Genomic DNA, 25,525 nt, shown 5'->3' with positions numbered 1-25,525 from the left:
CTGCAAGCTCTCTTACATTATGTACCTAGGCTGCTGCTTATTAGTCTCTAATAGTTTACAAGTCTCTAATAGATACTCTAAAGAGGATCCCCCCCCGTTAGGATTATAATATAGGACTACTCTTATTTCAGCAATGTACGTTTAATTTACGTCGAGCTTTAAATTGAAATCACGCTGACCCGTTTCGCTCTGATGAGGATGAGGATGATGATGAGGGGACGATGGTGAAGACGATCATGGCAAATCGGTCGCACGAGCTCCGGCGGTGGGAGGTGTCCGCGAGCCGGAGAAGGACCGCTCTCGTGCGCAGCGCGCAGATTGGCTCTCACCTCCGGTGGCGAGGAGGAGGTCTGATACGGAGCCGGATGTGGAGGGACAGAGTGCAGTCTGTCGCCTCATTTGCCGACGCGGTAGCGCAGCTTTTCGTTCCTTTTCTCGCTTCGGGTTTCTTTTCTCCCCCCGCCTTGGGCCATGTCGCCACGCCGGGCCGCCTTCGTGCTCCTGTGCTCGTTGTTAGCGGCCGGTTCCGCCCGCAGGTCCGCCGCGCCGGATCAGGAGGACGTTCAGGAGGAAGTCAACGGCGCGAGATGCACGTCCAGGTGTCTCACTCTGCACATGACGCACCTGACGGCCGCCTTCAAACACCTGCAGGTACTCCCGCGGCTTACCTGTCCGCGGCTTCTCCCCTCGGACTCTAGAGATCACTCTTCCCACGTTGTGTCTGCGTCCTACAGCACCGCGTCTTGTATCATTTATACCAGAAATAGCCCGTGTAGAATGAACTACTTAGACGTGTATTTCTGTACTGGGGATCTATACGCTGTGAAACTGTGGAACTGTACTGTCCAGCCTGGTTTTATAGGTGATACAAAAAGAGTTATTTTGCATGTTTTTAAAAAAAAAAATCCGTCTAAACAAATCAAACCTACAGGTACAATCGCGCTGTCACTTGCCAAATCAATACTGAGAAAATACCTCCGAATCTGAGAAACTGGGTAATGTTTTATTGATGATTTCTACACCGGCCGTTGAAAGGGGTGTTAGTATTTTGCGCGAGGACAGCCATCGGAAATGTAAAAGAAATAATGTGGAAAACAACGGAACGAAATGAGAATGGGTCGGTCGGAACCGGTGCCTGTCGCGACGCCTTCAGCGTGTTTATTGTCACAGTTAAGCCCGTGGTGACGCAGACGCGCGACCACGAGAGCTCGCGGGAAAAGGTAATGTGGGAAAAAAAAATAAAAACGCTGCTGGGAGTAAAAGCGCATCTCCACTTGAAAGGCCGGGGCCAGATTAACGGGGACCTGAGGACGCTACCACACTGAAGCCACTTACCGTTAACGGCTTCAGCATGTGCTCGCAGTGTAGTGGGTGGGAAAGTCATTAACCGCACAGTCAGCTCTGTACTGGTGTGTGTGTGTGTGTGTGTGTGTGTGTGTGTGTGTGTGTGTGTGTGTGTGTGTGTGTGTGTGTGTGTGTGTGTGTGTGTGTGTGTGTCAGAAAGAGAGTGAGAGTGGGCGTGTTCATGAGACTAGTAGTTTTTGTGTATGTGCATGTGTAAGAATGACCTGTGTGTGTGTGTGTGTGTGTGTGTGTGTGTGTGTGTGTGTGTGTGTGTGTCCTGGTCCTTGGCCATCCAGAACAGAACAGATCCCTAGCCGCCACCTGTGTGTCGGGTAATGAGGGTGGCCCCTGGATGACTTTGTAGCGGAGTGTGTGATGGGGTTTCTGGAACCGAGGTGTGAGTGAGGGGGGGGGGGCATTTGGTTTAGGCTTTATGGAGTGAAGTCTAGTAGTCAGATGTTGACCATCAAGCGGCGGTGTTGGAAATGGGACAAACAGCTTCTCGCTGAAAGCTGGCAGAACAGCCGGCAACTGAACAGAATATGATATTTCCCTTTGGCACAGCGATTTCGATTTTCATTAAACCCTTTCCTCTCGTACCTTTTGCACCTTTTCTTTCACCGTTAAACCCTGACGTCTGACATTAGCTTTAACTTACATTAAGTTCTTCGCGGTCGTCTACTTAGGAGTATCACTTCAGCATATAAGTACTTAAACCGTCAACGCAAACGTTATTCCAAAAGAGAAATAAGATTTACGGTTTATTTTGGGATCAATACAAATGGCTGTAATTGAATAAAGTTTTATGCCGGCTGCGTCCCGAGGGACCAACGTTGTTCCCCAAACCTGAGGTTTAGCAGCGCTTCTCTCCCAGCGCGCCTTCCAGAACATGGGAGGAGGACCAATAGATGGGCGTGAGAGTTTATGTTGTTGAGCATTCGTTTATATCCACAGCATGACGTCTGTGCCAAAAAAAAATTGTGGGACTTTTGATAACGGCTATATGACATCAGCATTGGCATATAGAGCTTTTACTCATCTTTCTCTCTCTCTCCCTCTCTCACACTTCCTCTTGTGGCTGTGGGTATGATGTGTTTCTGGCATCATGTGGGAGAACCCTGTGTTTTTGGTTCTCCCTCTGTGTGTGTGTGTGTGTGTGTGTTTGTGTGTGTGTGTGTGTGTGTGTCTGTGGCTGGTGTTTAGCCACTATTATGTGAGACACCTCTCTCTCTTTGTCTCCCTCGCTCTCTTTCTGTCGCTCTATCTCACCCACTCACTCTTTCTCTCCCATTCTCCGGGCTTTCCAGCGCTTTCCCTACTATGTTGTCATATGGTAATTATAGTTCCTTTTGTGTGTGTGCACACACACTGGCATTTTTGTGTGTGGATAAGTGTATATGTTCATATATCTTGTGTGCAGGAATGTGGGTCAGACACGGACCGACGTAGTTCATTGTTGCAAACTCCTAAAAATAAATACACCGTTGCACCACTGGAGATGGATCTTTTTAAATTAGCAGGTCAGATCAAAAAGAACACTTCCACATGGTCACATGGGGCAGGTAAGCAAGAGGTTAATGGTGTGAGCCAATCTAATGGGCAGTTCAGGATGCAAACTGCCTCACAGGGGCTTGTGACCATTGATTGTATGTATGGGCACCCATCCATCCATCTATCTATCTATCTATCTGTCTATCTATCTATCTATCTATCTATCTATCTATCTATCTATCTATCTATCTATCTATCTATCTATCTATGTAGTGTGTGTGGGTGTGGTGTAAGAAAATATCGATACACTTGAGTATCGCGATATCGTGTTTTGTGATACTGTGTCGATTCTCAGTAACACTGTATCGATCTTTCATTCATATTCTACATGCAGAGTTTCGTGGCAGACAGTGGTTTATTTTGTGTTGTGTGTGTGTGTGTGTGTGTGTGTAAACCCCCGACTGTTGGATAGCGGTGGTGTAATCTGCTGTCAGCCGTTCGACTCTTCCACTCTAATGTAACAACGTACACTGAGACAGGAAGTAGCGTAAACGCGAAGAACACCGGCCTATGAAATCGCAATACGTCGCCTTGGTTACAGTATCGCAATGTAGCACGACAATATATTGAATTGTAACCCCTGCGTGATGATACACGTCATGTCGCCAGATTCTTGCCAATACACAGCCCTCGTGTGTGTGTGTGTGCGTGCGTGTGTGTGCGTGTTTCTGTTTATTTGAGTTACTATCTGCGTGTGAGATGGGGGACAGAGTGCATATAGTTTGCTGTGTGTCTGTGCTTGTGTGTGTGTGTGTGTGTTTGTGTACGTGTACTCTGCGGTAGGTCACTTTAATCAGACTGTGCCGTAAGCCAACCAGTCACGCTCTGACAAAGAACAGACAACCGCCGAGTTGTGCTGCGCTGAGATTGACAGACAGATTGACCAAACAAAAAAAAACAGGGGCAGACTGGTAAACAGATGCAGTCAAATACTCAAACAGGAAGAGGGACGGATAAACAGGTCGGTAGGAGGAAAGACGGGGCAAATTGATCAACGGACGGATGAGCGGGTACCCACATAGGCCGTGAGATAGATAGACACAGAAACATGCAGGCGGGCCGACGGAGAGATGGAGGGATTACCCGGCAGAGAGGCAGACAGTCGAAGAGACAAAACGACAGCGGGGGAGACAACCGGAGGGGTGACCGGGGGTGACGGCTGGGGACAAAGGCCTTTTTTTTTGGATTCATTTCAGAGGTGTCGTTTCGCTCTGCGGCTTTGCGACGGTGCTGTTATTTGATCGGCGGCAGCGGCGAGGAGTGGTGATAAAGTTTTAGCGGTACAGGAATGAGTTTCACCTGAAACCGGGACAAAACGTTCCCCAGCAGTAAATCACGGCAGGAATAACGGGGCTTTGAGCGGCGTGGGCTTTGTACCTTTACCTTTAGAGAGAAGGGGGAGAGGGAGGGAGGGAGGGAGGGAGGGAGAATAAAGGAGTGGGTGAGAAAGTAGAAAGGCCAGGTTAATACATCAAACCCTTGAAGCCAGATCCTATCTGACACTCGCGGAGCAACTTTTCCACTTCCTGGTTTTCTGCTGCTCCTCCGCCAGAACACACACTCGGGTCGCTGCTGAGGGTCCTCGTGAGATGTTTGATGACGGACATTTTAAAAGAGTCTTTTCCGCGACCCGATGGCGGCGACGCGCTCAGCCGAAGTGAGAAAGAAAGTGAGACGCTGTAATGTGGCAGCTTCACGGCTATAAAACAGCCACTTTGTTGTGACGGCGTGTTTACCGGATGAGGGAGACCGCGAACAATAACTACACACACGCAAATACGCATGTACGCAGACAAAACAGACACACACACTCGTGCACGCCCTGGTTTGTCATTACCCTAAACTAGAAGCTACTGTCGAGAAAGGTCAGACCTCCACATGGGCTTTCAGGGAAGAGTTTTATGTGCAGCTGAGTGGAGGTTAGTCATACACACACCCATACAGAAACATACACACACCCACACAGACACACACACACACACTAGTTGTGTTTGTCTGTAGTCATCTGTGTGTGATTAGCAGAGTTAATGCCTCATGTTTAATAGACTGAGAGAGTTTCTACCGTGCCTCGCCACAAATACTGACCACAACACACACACACACACACACACACACACACACACACACACACACACACAAATATGTATACATGCAGATACACGTGTGCATACAAACGCATGCCTACTAAGCAAGTACACACAGAAAACATAGGCTGGCCACACACATGCATTTTTTTGTTATCACTGCATCGGGCACAAGTGTGATTTAAATCTTTTGCCCTCTTTCAAACACTCACAGGTGTGCAGCTGAGCGGGGTCATGCCCCCCCCCCCCAGTGCATTTCACTGTGTTTGTTTGCCACTGAGCATGTGTGTGTGTCTGTGCAAGCGTGCGACTCTGTGTGCATGCAAGCCTTCCTATGTGAGCGAGTGAGTGAGTGTGCGCGACTTGTGTTTGCGTGTGGAAGCGTGTAGGCGCCACCCATGCCCTCGCCCTTTCCCCGCCGGTGTGTCCAGCGGTGTCAGCTGGCTGTTCCTTGACCGTGATGACCGTGGCTTGTCCGGCCGCCGAGGCCGAGCGGAAATCCTTCAGAGCCTCCGTTTCTTAAGCAGTGGGGCTAATAGGTTTCTGACAGGTCCCCCCTTTAGGCCTTTTGGGCCTAAAGACCAAATTTCCCGTTTTAAGTTCCCAGGCAAAAAAGAGCCCCGGACACCACATCTGCAGTCCAGCCATGTGGAAATCTTTAATTAAAATCCAACGCGGATCTCATAGGTTCTCGTTATAAATCATCCATAAACGGAGTATTTAGATGGTAAGTTCCCGTGACACGTGTTTTATATCACAGTTTGTGCGCATTAAGGAAATGGATAACATAAGGTATATATAATACATGTAGGGAGATCCACAAGAATTTGTGTCTTTTTTTATTTTCTTTCTACTTCCTCAGTACTCCGCAGTAATTCTGAGTATATGAAGTCTGAGGCGTTTCGTCCTAGAGAAACAAAACAGAGTCGCGCGGGCGGGAAACACTCATCAAAATAATATCGAGTTGCAGACAACTAGACACCACCTTCAAGAATTTCTAATGATTTGCTGAAGATATCGATCTTCAGCTGTTTCTACCCACGCAGGCGAAAACACACTTTGGGCCCGAAATTCGTCATCTGTATTTTCAAGATGTCATCCTCGAGTGAAAAAGATCCCAAGACTTCAACTTTTTTTTTCCAGAGAAACAACAGTTGTCACAATTTATTGCATCCTGTTCCTCAACCGGTATCCAGTACTCCTTGACAGCACATTGGTCTCTCCCCCTCGAGTGTCTGTTACTGATAGCTATCTCTGTCTTTTGCCTTCTTCTTTCTCCGTTTTTCTCCTTTAACTCCGCAACCCCCCCCCCCCCACCACCTCCCCGGACTCCCTCTTCCAAGTTCTTCTTTCTTCTTACAATCACCTCTCTCCTTCCCTTGCTGAAGTCTCTTCCAACATGTGCAGCTGTTTTGTCCCTCCCTTCCTTTTTCCAGCAGACGTGCACAATGTGCACAACGTGCACGGGGCTCAGTAAAGAGGAACCCCATGAAACCCCACTTTGGCCACCATTAAAGAGCCGTGCGGCACACAGGCCCCGTCTAAACCGTCTTGATAGAGTCTGACAGCAAATATGTCCCATGAAATTGGCTGGGGATTGGGGGGGGGGGGGTACAGTTTGAGAGAGGATGAAAACATGTGTAAAGAGATACAGAGAAAGAGTGAGGGAGCAACGGAGATCAAAAGAGGAGAGGGCATCAGACAAGGAATACAGTTAGAAACGGGATATATGAGCCAAAAAAAAAAAGACAGCCCCTCCTTCATATCTCTGGGGATTTGGGAAATCTGGAGACGTTTAACTTCCATCTACGCTGCACTCATCTCTCTGAGTGGAGCAACTGTATGATTTAACACTATTTACCCATCGTTCATCACGGCCATTTTCATCATTATGGCCGTCATCCTCAACGTTATCATAAAGTCCCATCCTGCCGCTTCTGCAGTAATTGACAGCAATTTGGAGAAAGAGATGGGGGGGGGGGCAGAAATGAAAGAGAGGAAGGAAAAGAGAGTTTGACCTGAGGAGACCGATGAGTGTCGGGGCAGCTCAGCGACTGCAGCGAGACAAGGGGGAATGGACTGGGACAACACTGACGTGGAGTGTGTGTGTGCCTCTGTGTGTATTAAGCGTCTGCTCTTGTCTAAATCCGGTTGTTTGGCAAGTAACAGGGCAGCGTGTGTTGCATAATGCACTCTTGTTTCTCGGCTTCGATTGTTTTACTGTCATATTGAGCAAAATCAGTCAGTCAATCATCTTTAGACACCACTTCAACGTGAGCAAATCTTCCACAAGAAACACGTGCTCAAGAGTCGGAAGGAAATCTGCATGAGCAGGAAAAAACTCTTGAGATATTATCTTTATAATTTTTTCCCTTTCTCACAGGAGACATAGATTCATATGTTGACTTACATTAAGGACAGAAGTACACCTCCATTATCCTCCCTCGCTCCCCCCTTCCTCCTTTCTGTCTCAGTATGATCTCACTACAGTGGCACATCAACAACTAGCGCTCAGTCTACGCAGGGAAGAGGGGAGAGAGAGAGAGCGAGAGAATTAATCACGAGGGTAAAGGTTTTTCCGGCCTGCACCGGGCCGAGCAGCGTGTGAAAGCAACAGAAAGAAAGGAGGAGGAGATCGCATTAATGCGGCACACACAACAACACACACGCTGGTGCGAGGAAAGTTCCGTTCATAAGCTAAGCCGTCCCCAAAAGTCTCACTTTCACACCCTCCCGCACTGCTCCCTCACCGGTGTCCCGTGCCCATGAGCAGTTATTCGGAAAATCCTGCGGCGCTCATGCACAACGGGAATGGTGTGATGCAGCTGAGAACATGGCAGCTGGACTCCTATGATGGCAACGGCTGCTGTTTTCTCCTCCTCTCTGTCTCTCCGTTACCATAACACCCAAAACTCCATAAGCTGCTCACTGTCCTGATAGCCTCGTTGTTCGCCGATGCTCCACCACACGTTGTCCGTGAGTCCATCCATCCATCCATTATCCAAACCGCTTACCCTGCTCTCAGGGTCGCGGGGATGCCGGAGCCTATCCCAGCAGTCACTGGGCGGCAGGCGGAGAGACACCCTGGACAGGCCGCCAGGCCATCACAGAGCCCACACACACACACATTCACACCTAGGGACAATTTAGTATGGCCGAGTCACCTGACCTGCGTGTCTTTGGACTGTGGGAGGAAACCGGAGCACCCGGAGGAAACCCACACAGACACGGGGAGAACATGCAAACTCTACACAGAGGATGACCCACCAAGGTTGGACTACCTCGGGGCTCGAACCCAGGACCTTCATGGTGTGAGGCGACCGCGCTAACCACCGTGCTGCTCCTCGAGTTCATTGTCTTTCAAATGTCTGTGTTCTTTGTCATACAGTACAGGAGGATGAGGGAAAACAAACAGTCAACAGGTCTGCCATTAGGAGTTGTGATGTGTCCACCATTCCGTGGAACGTGATTGGTTGATGCCTTTATTCACAGTGCAAAAGCTCAGAAAAATCGACCTTGCTCTGAGAAAAAAAAATTACGTCACTTTTTCGCCACGTAATATTCACGTTCTGTGTGAAAGTACTCATGACAAAAACAAAGTAAAAAAAAAAAATATATATATATATTGACGCGCAAATTAATCACAAAAAAAGAAAATCTCCGGTGTGTAAAGGCCTTTACTTGAGTTGTCTCTTTCTTTCTTCCTCTCGTTGTTTTGCTCTGTCTCTTTCTGTCATCTCTATCCATAGGGTGGAGTTGTTGGGGGGGGGGCTGCTGAGCCGTAGCCCCAGTACCCCCTTTATCCCTTTTAACAGCAAGATTAGATTATCTGACACTGTTAGCCCGTGAGGGTCACACCTAGCATGACCTCAGTAGCAACACACATTTAGCCTTGAAGGGACACCGCCACGAACAGACACAACTTAAATCCCTCGAAAACGCCCCTTAAAATCTAGTCAAGCCATCGAGTCCTCCTGTCCATATAAACATTTGGGTCTTACAATATGAGAATGGAGTTTCTTACAGGCGTATAGGAATATGAGACTAAAAAAGGGAAGACGCCTCTTCTTTTTTTCCGTTGACCCCTTCATGCATTCCTCCCGGTGTTAAAGCCTTTAGCTGTTATCACACATTTGGCATTCCCCATCGACATCCAGTGATTCAGAGTCGGTCCCTTGTCTCCGGCCTGCCTACCATCGAGTCCTAGAAGCTGGTGCCAAGCTGGGTAGTGATTCGGAAAGCCAAAGCGCAGCAGGATTAACTCCCTGGCCCCTGCTGTTCTTGTACTTTAAGGGAAATCAGTGGGTAATTGAGTGACAGTAATTGCCTCTGGTTGATTTATATCATCATAACAGGGCTAATGGAGAGCCCCAACTCTTCTCGTTGTACATCAAAAGTCCACGTCGGCAGCGGGCCGTTCGCCGAAATGGTCATTTCGCATCTGTTTTGAACATTAAGAGTTAAGGCGTCAATTCACCCGGACCGTTCCACTCTCGGGGGCAGGGGTAGAAGATGGAATTGACTCCAGGGAACCCCGAAATCATTCACCGTCACCTGCACTGCCGAAGCCCTTAACCCCTAATCTCTAACCTTTAACCCCGGGACCCTTACCCCAACTCTAACCCTTAACCTCGCTCATACCAACAAAATAATGGGTGCTCTGAAGCCACTGAAAAGGAGGTGTGTGTGTGTGTGTGTGTGTATGTGTGTGTGTGTGAGAGAGAGAGAGAAAGAGCGCCTCCAGGATACGTGCATATGTGAGTGTGTGTGCTGTATGTTTGTGTGTGTGTGTATGTGTGTATGGATAAGCCTTCTAACCAGGCTTAAGGCCTTTCTTTCAGTGTGCTGTATTTAGCCTAAACCAAGCTCATCATATGCATACACACACACACACAAACTTATATTATTGTAATAGTTATTTTGATGTTGTATAATGACATCATGATTGTCCCGGTATTGACACAGCATCTTCAGAATTACTTTAAATGGCCGGATTATCCGGCAGTGGTGTCACACCGTCTGACTCCGTCTCCACCAACACAGCTTTTAACCACCAGCACAGCTTTTAACCGGCATTTAAAACGGCTGAAATAGTTTAATGACTGACAGGAAGATCCTGAACAAACTGAATTCAGACATACTTTAGAATATTTCTTAAATGACGTATTACTTATTTTTATATGTATTTATTTATGTAGTATGTGTATGTATATGTACGTATATAGTATATCTGTTTATCTATCTATCTATCTATCTATCTATCTATCTATCTATCTATCTATCTGTGATGCTTGAACTTAAAACTAATAAAACATACTCCTGCGTATGAAAAGCACTGAAGTTGGGTAATTTCTTGTTGGATTTCCTGTTGGTCATGGTCCAAAACAAGTGACAGGTGTGTTTCTTGTAAGTCGCCGTGTGTCAAGTGGTGTTCCAACTGTGTTTCAGGGGGTTTATAAACAAATAGACAAAACATTTGGGGTACTTGGTTGAGGAAAGTGGAGTACCTACCTCAGGGGTCAAGGTTGGTTTGGGATTCCTGTGTTTCCTCCACTGTGGTCATAGGATGACGTCTGCCTCTGTCGCCATGGTTACATCAGTCATGTTTACTGCTGGGCTTGAATCACTCTGCCCCGACTGTGCGCACATACACACACACAGACACACACATGCAGACAGATTCATACACGCTCACATCCCAAAGAGTGACATTGTGTCTGTGGGCTGTCTGGTTCAGCAGCCACAGACACACGTCGCTTTACACCCTGCGGACAACTATGTCAATAAGAGAAAAGTTGGACTGAGGTTTGTGTGTGTGTGTGTGTGTGTGTGTGTGTGTGTGTGTGTGTGTGTGTGTGAGGTATACTCTGGAAAGTTGTTGGAGAAATTTGCTCAGGATGCTTTATTTACGATATATTTTGCTTTCTGTCTATAAACTGGGTTGTGTAGAGGATTGTAAATACAGCACCACCGAGAAGACTCTCTCTCTCTCTCTCTCTCTCTCTCTCTCTCTCTCTCTCTCTCTCTCTCTCTCTCTCTCTCTTTCTCTCTCTCGCTTTATGTTTATGTGTTTGTTTGCTTGTTTGTTCTGATTTATGTCCTTCTCTGTCTCTTCCAGACTGACCAGGTTCTGGTTTGGTGTGAGAATCACAGGCGCTGCTCACAGGTAAACACACTTACATGTACAGACAGACACACGGACAAACATAAGCTTGGAAGATGAACACACTGCTTAATGGCACACTGTTCCACAAACACAACACACATACACACACTCACAGTGATACTAAACGGGAAGCCGATGCAAACGTGTTTCTGCTGTCCGGCCATTGGTATAGAGAACATTACTCACATGCTGTATTATGGTCCTGACACCTACACACAATAACACTATATAGGAAGTTATGTACGCCTTCAGCTTATGGAACCTTTTTGTTTTTGATTTTCTGAATGTTGCATTGTTTTGCAATTAATATGTGACAATATGTGTTTATTTTAGTTATATGCGTTTGCATGTGAGTTCCAACCTGCAAAAAAAAAAAAGCACAAATCGGAAGTTACGGCGGTTACTATGGTTCTGTGAATTCCTGGATGACTGCCAATGGCATTAAAGAAACTGGATGTGTCTCCTCGCACTTCGCGCAGGTCAAGATCTTGTACAAACAAAATCACGTGTGTGACGGGTAGGCTACCTGTGTGCTCCAGCTGTAGACCCTACGTGGTAGCCTACATCCAGCCTCTCAGAATCTTCTCGCCCTGAAAGGCTCCAATTGACCGGTGTGACTGAGTCATTCAGGAATTCACAGAACCATAGTTACCTTTGTAACCAGGGGTTAGGGTGGGATTCGGTAAGTGGGGGATCTCTTTGGCTAACCATTAGCCGAAGTTAGCCAACATTAGCTAACGTTAGCTGGCTAGCTATCGCGATTAGTTGTTTGAATGGTAGCTAGCTAGGTAGCTAGCTAACGTTAGGCTAGCTAACCACTGGTCCAGTAGTCCCGACGTTAGCATTGTTAGCTAATAATAGCTACCGGTAGCTAACGTTTGCTAGCTAGTTAGTTATTTGAATGAAAATATTGCATGGCCAGAGCTAAGGTTGGACAAAAATAACTAGCTAGCTACCGGTAACGTTACCGGACGGTACCAATAGTTAGCTTTCCTAGCAGCATTCAAACAACTAGCCAGCAACGTCAGCAACTAGCTAGCAACGTTACCGGGTGGAAGATAGCTAGTTAGCTAGCTAGCTAACGTTACGTTCGCTAACGTTAGTTGCTTGAATGAAAACCACAGCAGAGCTAGACAAAACTATTGGAAATACTATTGGAAATACACTGAAGATACTCACTCTTTATGCCCCCCAATCCAAGATAATAGTGCAGGTAGCAGGTTGACGCTCTCTCGAGTCTTGTCTGCCTGGTGCGGTGAACTGACCCTGACCCGTGAGTGTGAAGCCAGTCTCTTTTGATGTCAAGTCTCGTGAAGCCAGACAGCAGGCAGTTGCGGGTCACGTGAGGACGCGATATCGTTCAAACTTTTAGAAAAAGTAAAGTAGTATAAAAATAAAAGAACGACTTTATTTGCGATTTATTTTGTAATGCTTGTGAATTGGCTGCATCATGTTTTTTGTTTTAAATTTTACTGTGACAAAAAGGTTGAAATTACTCCTGTCTACAGAGTGCCGGATCTCAGCTCCGGTTGACTTGGGGGAGGAGGGGAAGTGCCGGTGTCGGGATCCGGGTAGCTCCGGCCCACTTAATCACTGTTTGTAACTTCCACTCTGTTTCATTCCTTCCTGACTGCCAGTGGCAGTAATCAAAGTGGGTGACTCATACCAGCGGCTTCACGAGGAACAATACCCACCTACTGGTCCACTGTAGACGCCAATTGCAGGATAGCTGATGCTAGCGTGGATCTAGAGGTCACATTAAGGCGATAGAACCTCGAGAATCTACAAGGCAGTGTCCAGGATGCCACCGCATAGATCTCCAATTGTGACACCCCCTTCATTGCCACCCAGGATGTGGCCACACCCCTGGGTCAAATGACAGATAACCTCTGAGGGGGCAGATTTGCCTACTAATTCATAAACCTGTTTGATTGTCTCAACAATTCTGTCCCTTGTTCTTTCTGCTGCAGCAGACAAACAGCTGCTCTGAGTGTCTAAAGCTCTGTGTTGCCTGAAAGTACAGCCACAATGCCCGGACTGGGCACAGCAAATTGGTCCTCTCCTCCAGGTTGGATCTAAACGGGGGAGGATAGTATGCCTCCACTTCTATGGCCTGATCAATATGGATGGGGGATAAAATCTTTGGCAGGAAAGCGATATTCGGCCACAGTGGCACCCCAGAAGAGTCTGCCTTCCATTGAAGGTATGTAGGACTGATGGAAAGAGGGTGGAGTTCACTCACATGCTTGGCTGTCACAACTGCCAAAAGAAAAGCTCTTGTCAGGTTTAGGTGGTGTGAGCGTCATGGCTCCCATGCGGCACTTTTCCTGGAGCACTGAGCCGAGGGTCCTATGCCTCTACCCTGATGACCCAAGGCCTGTGAAGCCTGGCTTGACTGCTTCCTGTGTGTCATTGCCCTTTCCTTTCTTTCTTTTTTTTTTAAAGATGATTTTTTTTGGTGCCATTTTCTGCCTTTATTAGCTAGTGATAGTCAAGGGAGACAGGAAAGGCAGGGGATAACATGCAGCAAAGGGCCCGAGCCAGATTCGAACCCAGGCTACTGCGGTAAGGACTCGGCCTTATGTGGTTTGGCTCTACCAGGTGAGCCACCTAAGCAAGAACTGCGACTAGGCTACCAGACGCAAATCAGAACCTCCAGCAGACTTACTAGCCAGTCAGGCTAATCCAGCCTGCTGTTAGCCTGTTCATCTAAATTGCGAGTGTAGCCAGGTAATCCAAGTGAGAAATACGGCTGGCCACAGAACAGCAATATCTCAGCAGCTAGCTAAAGATCAACCTTCTTCTTTTTTTTTCTTTTTTCTTTTTTTACATTACCTACCAAGCTAGGCTAGAAAAACCATATTAGAGCTGTGGGCTAACCACTTCCCGTGACTAGATCATCTAGCATTTGGAGGACTCAACTAGCATAACAACCTGCCTAAGATGGTTAGTGTAGCTGGCGAGTGAGCTAGCACAAGACAAGGATGCTCGAAAACCTCCAGTCGGAAAAGGAAGAGAGGTAGGACAGCTTGACAACCACAGCCTTATAGGGCGGCAAATTGTACTCCAACGAAAGAGTCACAGGCAGGATGTCAAACACCAAGCAACACAGAATGTGCCCACCTCCCTTGGACTTGCAATCGAAATACGGAACCGAAACATGGCTCTAAGGAGCGATTAACCCACGAAGAACGCCAGGCTAAACAGCGAGATGATCAAAGAGGCCAGATGCAGACTACCGTGTGGTATTTATAGCTGGGGCATGCAGGTAGCTTACACGTCACACACGTGACATTGTTTAGATAAGATCCCAACACTGACATGGAGCACAAGGAGACCCATCCACCTTGTTTACTGCCACTGGCAGTCAGGAAGGAATGAGACAGAACACTCTTCATCTCCTGTTGAAGAGATAGTTTTAAAGATTTGATGAGTTTTCATACAGGATTTGTATTCTACCAAAGTGCTCTTGAATAGTTTGTTAGCATGACTTTGGTAAACTTTCTCCTGGTAACAGCCAGTAACACAACAAGGAAAGGGCTTAGGAAATGTCCCTGTTAGACACACGCGTTTGCACACGCACACACGAACCTCTGTTCATCTTTCTCTTCCTTTCTGAACGTAATCCCTACCACATGTCCCCCGTAATAGCAAATATTGTTTTTTCAGTTGAAATAACTCCCTCCACCCCCCCACATGCACACACACATCTTCCCCCATACCCAAATAGCCCACTGTCCCTGGAGCAAAAATTAGCCCCTGTTTATTCACTTAACACTCCCTGCCAGGAGGCCTCGGTGTGAGAGTGTGTGTGGATAGACATGAAATGTGTGAGTATTTGTATTACTCATACACTTATATTATTACTTGTATTATTTCATAGTTTGATTTGAGTGTCATTTCCCTACTGTGTATATTAGCTCCCAGTTTGTCCATTCTGAGGAAGTCCTACTGAGTTGTCAGTCTGTCAGAGGTTTCTTGGGTGGGGGGTGGTGGGGGCAGAAAGTAGGAGCTTGTGTGTGTCTTTGTAAAGTGCCTCCCAGTAGTCAGAATAATGGAGGTTAACCTGGTTATCTCTGCCACTGATCTCACTTGTGTATGGATGCTGTCTATCACCACGAAGAGGGACGGCATGTCGATGTGCATTGTTGTGTGCATGTATGTGTGTGTGTGTTTTTGTATGGGGTCATTAGGGGTTAATGTCAAGAGCAGCCTACAGTGAACCTCCCACCACACCCACCACCAGACCATCAAGAGGATTATCTCACTGAGCGAAACGTCAGACATCAACTTTCAGCTATACCTCACACACACACACACACACACACACACACACACACACACACACACACACACACACACACACACACACACACACACACACACACACACACACACACACACCTTTTCACCTTATCCTGGCTTGGTCTTTCAGCCAAGGGTCTCATCCTGTCTCCTCGTTCGCCTTCCCCTCACTCTTTCCAAAGCTCCTTTGTCTGCTTCTGTTCCCGATGCTCCAAGCTCTGAGTTTTAAGAAATAGTTAAAAAAATTTTTTAGAGAGAATGAGGGCAGAATGAGGGAAAATGGAAAGTATTTTCCAATTTAATACAAGGTTTACAGTTTATTACTTTGGCTCTGTTTTGCATGCGGGTAAATAGCAGTGTGGCACCAGTTTAACACCCTCATCCAAGAGCAATCTCAGCTAATTCAGTGAACATTGGGCCTACAAGGCTGGCACCGCGTGAACCACATATCCATCTAGCATAGCCTGATAGGGTCAACTGTCTTAACACACAGACCCCTCCCCCTGGCAGAATTACAAAGCTATTAATTCTTACCACTTCACAGTCAGTTGACAGAGAACACAGCCAAATATGTGAAAGCTGACATGGCAGGCTAGCAAAAATACCAAATAGATCTTTAGATTTGGTCTGCTGACATTTTAAAACATGGATTTTGGATAGATTTATGTTCAAACTTGAGGTCTGGATACAAACCAATGAGCAAGGGATAAGCATGTACCCTGCTATATGGGATTTTTTAGCTCAGTCCCATCTCTTGTTTTGTGTCTTTTCTTTTCTGTACTGTTCTGTTCTGCTCTATTCTGTTTCATTCTATTCTGCTTCATTCTCTTCTGTTCTGTTTTGTTCTGTTTCATTCTGTTCTGGTCTGTTTCTGTTCTGCTTCATTCTGTTCTGTTCTGCTTCATTCTGTTTTGTTCTGCTTCATTCTGTTCTGTACTGTACTGTTCTGTTCTGTTTCATTCTTTTCTGTTTCATTCTGTTTTGTTCTGCTTCATTCTGTTCTGGTTCTGTACTGTTCTGTTCTGCTTCATTCTGTTCTGTTCTGCTTCATTCTGTTCTGTTCTGGTTCTGTACTGTTCTGTTCTGTTTCATTCTGTTCTGCTTCATTCTCTTCTGTTCTGTTTTGTTCTGCTTCATTCTGGTCTGTTTCTGTTCTGTTTCATTCTGTTATATTCTATTCTGTTTATTCCGTTCTGTTGTGTTCTGCTCTGTTTCATTACATTCTGTTCTGTTTCATTCTGTTCTGTTCTGATCTGGTTCTGTTCTGTTCTGTTTCATTTGTTCTGTTCTATTTAATTATGTTCTATTCTATTCTGTTTCATTCTGCTCTGTTTCATTACGTTCTGTTCTGTTCTGTTTCATTCTGTTCTGTTCTGTTTCATTCTGTTCTGATCTGGTTCTGTTCTGTTCTATTCTGTTTCATTTGTTCTGTTCTATTTAATTCTATTCTATTCTATTCTGTTTCATTCTGTACCGCTCTGTTCTCTTTTGCCCTACCCTTTTCTGCATGTTTCATTCTGTTCTGTTCTGTTCAGTTCTAGTCTGTTCTGTTTCATTCTGCTCTGCTCTGTTGTTTCATCTATTCTGTGCTGTTTCATTCTGTTCTGTTCTTTATTATTCTGTTCTGTTTCATTCTGTTCTGTTCTGTTTAATACTGTTCTATCGTTTTTTTTCCTGTTCTGCGCTGTTTCATTCTGCTCTGTTCTGTTCTGTTTCATTCGGTTCTATTCTGTTCTGTTTCATCCCATTCTGTTTTGTGCTGTTTCATTCTGTTCTGATCTGTTTCTATTCTATTCTGTTCTGTTCTGTTCTGTTTCATTTGTTCTGTTCTGTTTAATACTGTTCTATTCTAGTCGTTTTTTTTTTACTATTCTGTTCTGCTGTGGCAGCACGGTGGCGCAGGTTAGCACGGTCGCCTCACAGCATGAAGGTCCTGGGTTTCGATCCCCGGGGTAGTCCAACCTTAGAGGTCATCCTGGGTCGTCCTCTGTGTGCAGTTTGCATGTTCTCCCCGTGTCTGCGTGGGTTTCCTCGGGGGCTCCAGTTTCTTCCCACGGTCCAAAGACATGTAGGTCAGGTGAATTGGCCGTACTAAATTGTCCCTCGGTATGAGTGTTTGTGTGTGTGTGTGTGTGTGTGTGTGTGTGTGTGTGTGTGTGTGTTTGTGTGTGTTTGTGTGTGTGTGTGTGTGTGCGTGTGCGTGTGCGTGCGCCCTGTGATGGCCTGGCGGCCTGTCCAGGGTGTCTCCCCGCCTGCTGTCCAATGACTGCTGGAATAGGCTGCAGCATCCCCGCGACCCTGAGAGCAGGATAAGCGGTTAAGATAACGGATGGATGGATGTTCTCCTCTGTTTCATTCCATTTTGTTCTGCTCTGTTCTCTTGTGTTTCATTCTGCTCTGTTCTCTTGTGTTTCATTCTGTTCTGTTCTGCTTCATTCTGTTCTGTCCTGTTCTGTTTCATTCTGTTCTGTTACATTTTGTTCTGTTTTGTATGGTTCATTCTGTTCTGTCCTGTTCTGTTTCATTCTGTTTCATTCTGTTCTGTGTTGTTTCATTCAGTTCTGTTCTGTTTCATTCTGTTATGGTTCTGTTCTGTTCTGTTTCATTCTATTCTATTCTGTTTCATTCTGTTCTGTGCTGCTTTGTTCTTTTCTGCTCTGTTCTGTTCTATTCTGTTCTCTTCTGCTCTGTTTCATTCTGCTCTGTTCCGTTGTTTCATTCTGATCTGTTCTGTTCCATTTCATTCTGCACTCTTCTGTTCCGTTCTGTTTCATCCTGTTCTGTTCTGCTATGTTTCATTCTGTTCTGATCTGTTCTGTTCTGTTTCATTTTGTTCGGTTCTGTTTAATTCTGATCTGTTTAATTCTGTTCTGTTCTGTCTATTCTGTTTCATTCATTCTGTTCTGTTTCATTCTGTTCTGTTCTGTCTATTCTGTTTCATTCTGTTCTGTGCTGCACTTTTCCTTTCTGCTCTGTTCTGTCCTCTTTTGTTTCAGTCTGCTCTGTTCTGTTATTTTGTTCTGATCTGTTCTGTTCTATTTCATTCTACTTTATTCTGTTCTGTTCTGTTTCATTCTGTTCTGTTTCCTTCTGTTCTTTTCTGGTTCCTTATATTCTGTTCTGTTTCATTCTGTTCTCTTTGTTTCATTCTCCTCTGTTCTGCTTCATTCTGTTTTGTTCTGCTTCATTCTATTCTGTTCTGTTCCGTTTCATTCTGTTCTGCTCTGATTCATTCTGTACTGTTCTGTTCTGTTTAATTTATTGTGTTCCATTTAATTCTGTTCTATTGAATTCTGTTTCATTCTGTTCAGTTGTGTTCTGCTCTGTTCTTTTCTGTTTCATTTTGTTCTGTTTTGTTATGTTCATTCTGTGCTGTTCTCCTCTTTTCTGTTCTGTTTCGTTCTGTTCTGTGCTGTTTCATTCAGTTCTGTTCTGTTTCTGTTCTGTTCCGTTTCATTCATAATGTTCTCTTTAACTCTGTTCTATTCTGTTTCATTCTGTTCTGTGCTGCTGTGTTCTGTTCTGTTCTCTTTTTGTTTCATTCTGTTCTGTTCTGTTCCATTTCATTATGCTGTGTTCTGTTCTTTTTTGTTTCATCTTGTTCTGTTCTGCTATGTTTCATTCTGTTCTGCTCTGTTTGAGTCTATACCTTTCTGTTTCATTATATTCTGTTATGTTTCATTCAGTTCTGTTTGTTTCATTCTCCTCTGTTCTGTTTCATTCTGTACTGTTCTGTTCTGTTTAATTTATTGTGTTCCATTTAATTCTGTTCTATTGAATTCATTATAGCATGGCCAGTTAGTTTTAACTTTCACTTAACCTCTCAGTAAGAAAGATAATGAGACAGAGAGGAAGACTCTCCACACCCTTTGAAAAAATGTTCTCCTGCTATATACACTGTTAATGAGCAGAGAGATGAAACGTGATAGAAAGGCTGAAACAACAGTTCATGGTCTAATGTTTTGTGAGCTCTAGAGATCCAGTTGTATTGCTATATGTGGTTGTCAGATTTTCTCTGTTGGGGAAACACACATCTTTCTTGTGGTCATAAACGAAGTTTTAGACCTCCTTAGAAAGGCACATCTAATAAAATGGATCCTATATATTGGGTACCTCTAGCCTACAATATTTTTAGCCCAACTTTTACTGTAGGAAGGGTTATAATGTGACTATGCAGTACATACTCAATAAATTTTGATAGCAGCTTTGACAGAATAACTCAATAGTTTTCCCCTGATCCTCTTTTGGATCTTGACCCTGATGTAGTGTGCCACTGTTATAGGTTCATTGCAGTTATTCAGGGATTCAACATGTCTCACATCAAGTCTGCTGACCCACAAAGCCCACAGGAGGCATGCACTCTCACAAAAGGGAACTTTGACAATGGAGGACGCTCTTACTTTTCTCTTTTCAAGTGTTTCCCCTCGGAAACCAAGGGGAATTTGTCTCAAATACAATAAAGGTAGGAATATATTTGCATAGCTATTTTTCTCACAGTCTATAAATCATTTTTCCACTCTTCAAAATCTTTCCCTGGTAAGAACCACAGGTCAGAAGGGAAGCATCAAATGAAAATTCCCCAGTTTCTTCCAAAACCTACAATGGAAAGACAAAAAAAAAAACAAAAAAACAAAACACAACTACAAGAACAGTTTCAACTGGTGTGGATGACAGTTAAGTGTTTGCCTAGCGTGGTACTGTACATTTGCTTTGCAGTGGTTGCGCGCAAAGTCCCCAGCTTTGTATCCCTCCTGAAGTTATCCTACGTTGGAATTGCAGTGGCAACTGTATTTTACCTGGCAGTATAACTGCGGTATTCGACAAAGACTACATCTGTTATATGACATCTCTAGGGCCATTTGAAGGGTTGAAAGGATGGAGAGAAAGAGGGACGAGTGCAAGGAAAGGATAGGGGATGGTAGGTGGTCTCCTTTCTGCTGTGGGGCATGCCTGCGTGATCTTCTCCAGTTATATAGAGAGCCAGGGTCATTCTATTAAACACACACACACACACACACACACACACACACACACACCAGGCAGATGTTGCTCCACCACATATGGTTTCTGTCACATCATCAGCAGATTCTCCTATGAAAACCCACCTGACAGCTCACTAAATCTGAACTACAACCTTTCCTCAATCCCTCCATTCTTGCCTGCTTTCATCTCTTTCTGGTCTGACTCCACCCCCACGCCACCCCTTACACATACACACAAACACACAAACACACACACACACACACACACACACACACACACACACACACACACACACACACACACACACACACACACACACACACACACACACACACAGGGGAGTAGTAGTAATGTGTATCAGGTGCTGTTAACCACTAAAACCCTTCTCTGACGCAGAACAGAGGAGAAAAGGTGCCAGGTCCCCACTGCCTGCTCCTCATCCTCTCTGCTGTCCTCTGGTTCCAGCATCCCTCATCCTAGAAATCTCTTTTCCATCTATCCTTAAGGCTCGCTAAGCCTAAAGGATAGATGGGTTACTTACTTCAGGGTTGAGTAGATATGATGGTATACTGTTTATTGGAAGCTTCCAGAGAAGTACATCATCAAGTTACAATAACAAGTTCATAGTCTAGTTCTGAAAATATACGTCTGTGTAGGGTTTTAGGCAGTTTGCATGACACCATCAGGCATAGTCTCTGCATGTTAGCAAACATATCTTGGCACAACAGACAATGCAGCTCAGGGTGGCTCAACGGCCTATCCGATCTCATTCAAGCTCTTCCATGTCTCAGACAAAAGTTGAGAGCTTAAAATCCCTCCTTGCCAGGGCCCACCACGTCTCATGTTCATCATCATCATCATCATCATCATCATCATCATCATCAGTTCCGTAACCTATGGAGGTCGTAGGAGCACAACTGATGCCTCAACAGGTTGAGTCATCATTGGGTTTCAGTAGGGGGGGTCCCTGGTGGTCCCTATCTCCTCTCCAGGCATGGGTGGCCGTTGGTTCACAGAGGAACTCATCCGCCCTTTGACAGGTTTTATTTTTAGTCCCGCTGGGTGTCCACACACCCTCCCCACAACAACCCAAGGGTTGAAGTGGGGCTGCCGATTTAGTCGCCGACGACCCGACCCTACAATTATTCAACTTAAGTAAAAGATGACATATATTCATATTTTCCTCACACCCTTCACCTCCATCCCTCCATCTCCATTCTGCCTCTGTTGTTCTCCCTGCTTCTCTCCTCTCTCCCTTCTTTGCTCTTGAAAATGTCCGTCTAATTTTCTCTCCCTCACCTCCCTGCTCTCTGTATCACCTCCTGTCTTCTAAACTTGCATCAATCCATCTCAGCTGTCACTGTATAGCCTTTCCTCCCATCTCTCCTCCACTCTTTCTCCTCCTCCTTCTCCTCCCCTCTGCTCAGCCACCTTTCTACCATTTGGCCATCCCATCCTCTTTCTCCGTCTCTCCGTCTCTCCACTTATTCTTCTTGCCTCCCTTACTTCTCGACTTCCCTCCATCTCGCTCTCTCCCCCTTCTAGTTTCTACCCCTCCCTATTCAGTGCTCCATCTCTTCTCATCACTCATCAGATCCAGCAGTTTATTAATAAGTCAAGCTGAGGTACGTTTGATTTACAATGCCAAAGTGCCAGTACTAACAGCGTGTTGTCAGCTCACTTTGGTGCACCCAGGGCGTTAAATTAAATACACCTCAAATGGAATGGAAAGATTTTTTTGGAACCTCCGCCCACCACCAGTCCATCCACTTCTCCACATACCCGCACGCCTACCCTCTTCCTCATCCATTTGTTCTAACTTCTCCAATCCTATTATTCCTCATTTGTTTCACACCCCCCCCAGAACCTGTCCACTTACATTACTTGTCGTTGTTTAACATGTTTTTCCAATCGTCTGCTGAAACACTGATCTGCTTTTCAAAGGCACTTTCGGAATTTGTTCTCCCGCTTGTCACCGCAAGAACTACAAAAGCCTTTTTGTCTCGACGTATCCCTTTCTTACTCGTATGCACGTGCACACGATGTCCCGTTTAACCCGTCGGTGCTCAAGGTGGGAGTTTTGAAGTTCCTTTGCTACGGTTGTCCCCTCGCCTCATCTCAGCACGAATCTGTAGAAAATAGTGAATTCAGCCGAAGCGTTTGATTACAATATTTGTTTTCTGTGTCATCCTTTTTTTTGTCTCTGAGCATAAAGACTTTCTTTTTTTTAAATTCCTTAAAGTTTTCGGAAAAAAAAGAAAAACAGAATTTATGGGCGTCCAGGTAGCGTAGCGGTCTATTCCGTTGCCTACCAACATGGGGATCATCGGTTCAAATCCCCGTGTTACCTCCGACTTGGTCGGGCGTCCCTACAGACACAATTGGCCGTGTCTGCAGGTGGGAAGCCGGATGTGGGTATGTGTCCTGGTCACTGCACTAGCGCCTCCTCTGGTCGGTCGAGGCGCCTGTTTGGGGGGGGACTGGGGGGAATAGCATGATCCTCCCACGCATTACGTCCCCCTGGCGAAACTCCTGACTGTCAGGTGAAAAGAAGCGGCTGGCGACTCGACATGTATCGGAGGAGGCATGTGGTAGTCTGCCGCCCTTCTCGGCTCGGCAGAGGGGGTGGAGCAGCGACCGGTACGGCTCGGAAGGGTGGGGTAATTGGCCAAGTACAATTGGGGAGAAAAAAGGGGAAATTTAAAAAAAGATCAATTTGTACATAATCAGCTTGGATGATCACCAGATGACATTGGTCTATCCTGTCAGGAAGGTGAAACTCATGCAAGGCCGTAAAAGACGGGCGTTACCACTAAATTCAAATTTCAGATACATAGCTATATATGAACGGACTTCACTGACACCAAGTTTCATCAAGTGTAAATGAACAAAAAAAGAACTAGTCATTTTTCTTACTGTATTTTTTTATAGTCTGCACCGAGCCCCCCCCCCCGGGGGGGGGTCAGCTGAGAAAAAAAAAGACCCATGTGTAAATCTGTACCCTCAATTTAGAAATCTGTGCCCACGGTTTATAAACTGCTCTTGGATTCATAATCCACACCTACGGGTTTGCAAACCATGCCCTCGGATTACGAAGTTCAGTAAAGTTGGAGATATATTCACGGATTTGAACTTCATGGCTCAATAACTCATAAGCGAAACGTTGTTATAACACAAACGATGCCTCTTTCATAGTGCAGTAAGGTAGACAACGAGCTACAACCTCGTTTTCACCAAAACGAGCCGTCCTCCGAGCTGGGCAAATAACACTGGTCTCTATGTCATCATCATCAGCGGTCACTTGAACCAGTATGACTGTCCTCTCCGCTGGGTTGACTTGGTCGACTTTGTTTAACGTGGGGAGACTGGTGCACAGACAGCCACCACGTGGTCCTTGACAGATCCGGTTCAGGATCCAGTGGCATGGAGTCCAAGATGACTGGGCGCCCATTTCTGCTGCAGCCTTCATCCACCTTCCCAGCCGTTGTGATGCTTCCCTGAAGTTAGCCATCATCCTCCGCCTTTTCCACCGTTGAGGTCTTGGTTGGATTGCTCTTTGCCAGGGACCTCCCCTGTGACCTTACCACCTATGCTCCTGGTAGGGTCACCCTACCAGGAGCATAGGTCCAGACGGCTTTGCTCTCGGGTTCACAGGACCACGCAAGGTCCTCCACCACAAGAAGGTGACAATCCATGAGAAGGTCTCCATGTACAGACCGTCTAAGCAGTGCAACATCAGAACAAGACACAACAAAAATATTCAATAACTTCACACTTATACAGTGTAGTATCACCACAACACTGACTATTTAAATTCCCTAAAATTATGCAAAAGTCTTTTTTTCCAAACTAAGTGTTTTAGTACAACCAACAGGACACCATTGATGTGTGAAGTGATTTTAGGGACACTACACTGTATAAGAGTGACGTTATTGGATATTTTTGTAGTATCTCCTTTTGATGTTGCACTCTTTAGATGGTCCCTTCACACTCGTCCCACAGCCGGCTGAACAGAGAGACCAGCATTATTTGTCCGGCTCGGAAGATGGCTTGCTTCGGTGAACATTAGGTTGCAGGTCGTTGTCTACCTTACTGCAGCAGGGAAGAGACGGCATTCGTGTTTCAACAGTGCTTCGCTTATGAGTTATTGAGCCACGAAGTTCGAATCCATGAATATATTTCCAGCTTTACCGGACTCGGTAATCCGAGGGCTCGGTTTACAAACCTGTGAGCGTGGATGTGTAATTCGGAGGTTGTGAATCCGAGGGGCACGGATAAAAAACTGTGGGCACATATTTCTAAACCGGGAGCACAGATTTACACGTGGGTCTTTTTGTTTCCTCGGCTGAGCCCGGGGGGCCTCCGTGGGTCTGAGCTCAGATGGGTTGAGAACTCATATTTGAGGGTCAGTCCAGTGGAAGAAAGTCAGACCGTGCTCGTGATCTTTTTTTCAGGTTGGATTTGTTTTCGTAAGGACAGCACTCATCAGTCATCCCTTGCTTGAATGTGTCGATATCACAGAAAATGTGGCAGGTCCATTAACTGTACACCAAGCTGACACGTCGCACAAAAAGATTAGAAAAACAACTTCGGAAAATGGTTTGAAAGACACTGTCTTTCACACTGCACCCACCAATCCCCTCGCCATGGAGGGAGACCCAAGTACATCTGGTATGTGTCTCTTTGTCTGTCTGTCTGTCTTCCTGCCTGTCTCTCTGGCTGTCTGTCTGCCCATCTGTCTGTCTGCCCATTTCTGTCTGTCTGCCCACCTGTCTGTCTTTCTGTATTTGTCTCTTTGTCTGTCTGTCTCTGTCTGTCTGTGCCCATCTGTCTGCCTGTCTCTGTCTGTCTGTCTGCCTGCCTGTCTGCCCACCTGTCTGTCTCTGCCTGTCTGTTGCCTGTCTGCCTGCCCATCTGTCTGTCTGCCTGTCTCTGCCTGTCTGTTGCCTGTCTGCCTGCCCATCTGTCTGTCTGCCTGTCTCTGTCTGTCTGTCTGTCTGTCTGCCTGTCTGCCCATGTCTGTCTGCCTGTCTCTGTCTGTCTGAATGTCTGTCTCTGTCTGTCTGAATGTCTATCTGTCTGCCTGCCTGCC

The 25,525-nt window shown here is 45.9% G+C and overlaps 1 protein-coding gene across 1 annotated transcript in view; it reads left to right on the top strand.

Annotated features, from left to right (window-relative positions):
* The first annotated feature begins 471 nt into the window (after positions 1-471).
* The window catches only part of anos1b (anosmin 1b), a 64,767-nt gene continuing 39,713 nt past the window's right edge, over positions 472-25,525 (top strand). The window contains exons 1-2 of the mRNA XM_056277768.1: positions 472-651; positions 11,098-11,145. Of these exons, the coding sequence (XP_056133743.1) occupies positions 472-651; positions 11,098-11,145 (228 nt within the window). The remainder of the gene's footprint in view (positions 652-11,097; positions 11,146-25,525) is intronic.

The sequence above is a fragment of the Lampris incognitus genome, chromosome 3 (assembly GCF_029633865.1).
Source record: "Lampris incognitus isolate fLamInc1 chromosome 3, fLamInc1.hap2, whole genome shotgun sequence".
NCBI classification, from domain to species: Eukaryota; Metazoa; Chordata; class Actinopteri; order Lampriformes; family Lampridae; genus Lampris; species Lampris incognitus.
The sequence above is the reverse complement of the archived record's forward strand: the minus strand, read 5'-3'. Positions and strand labels throughout refer to the sequence as shown.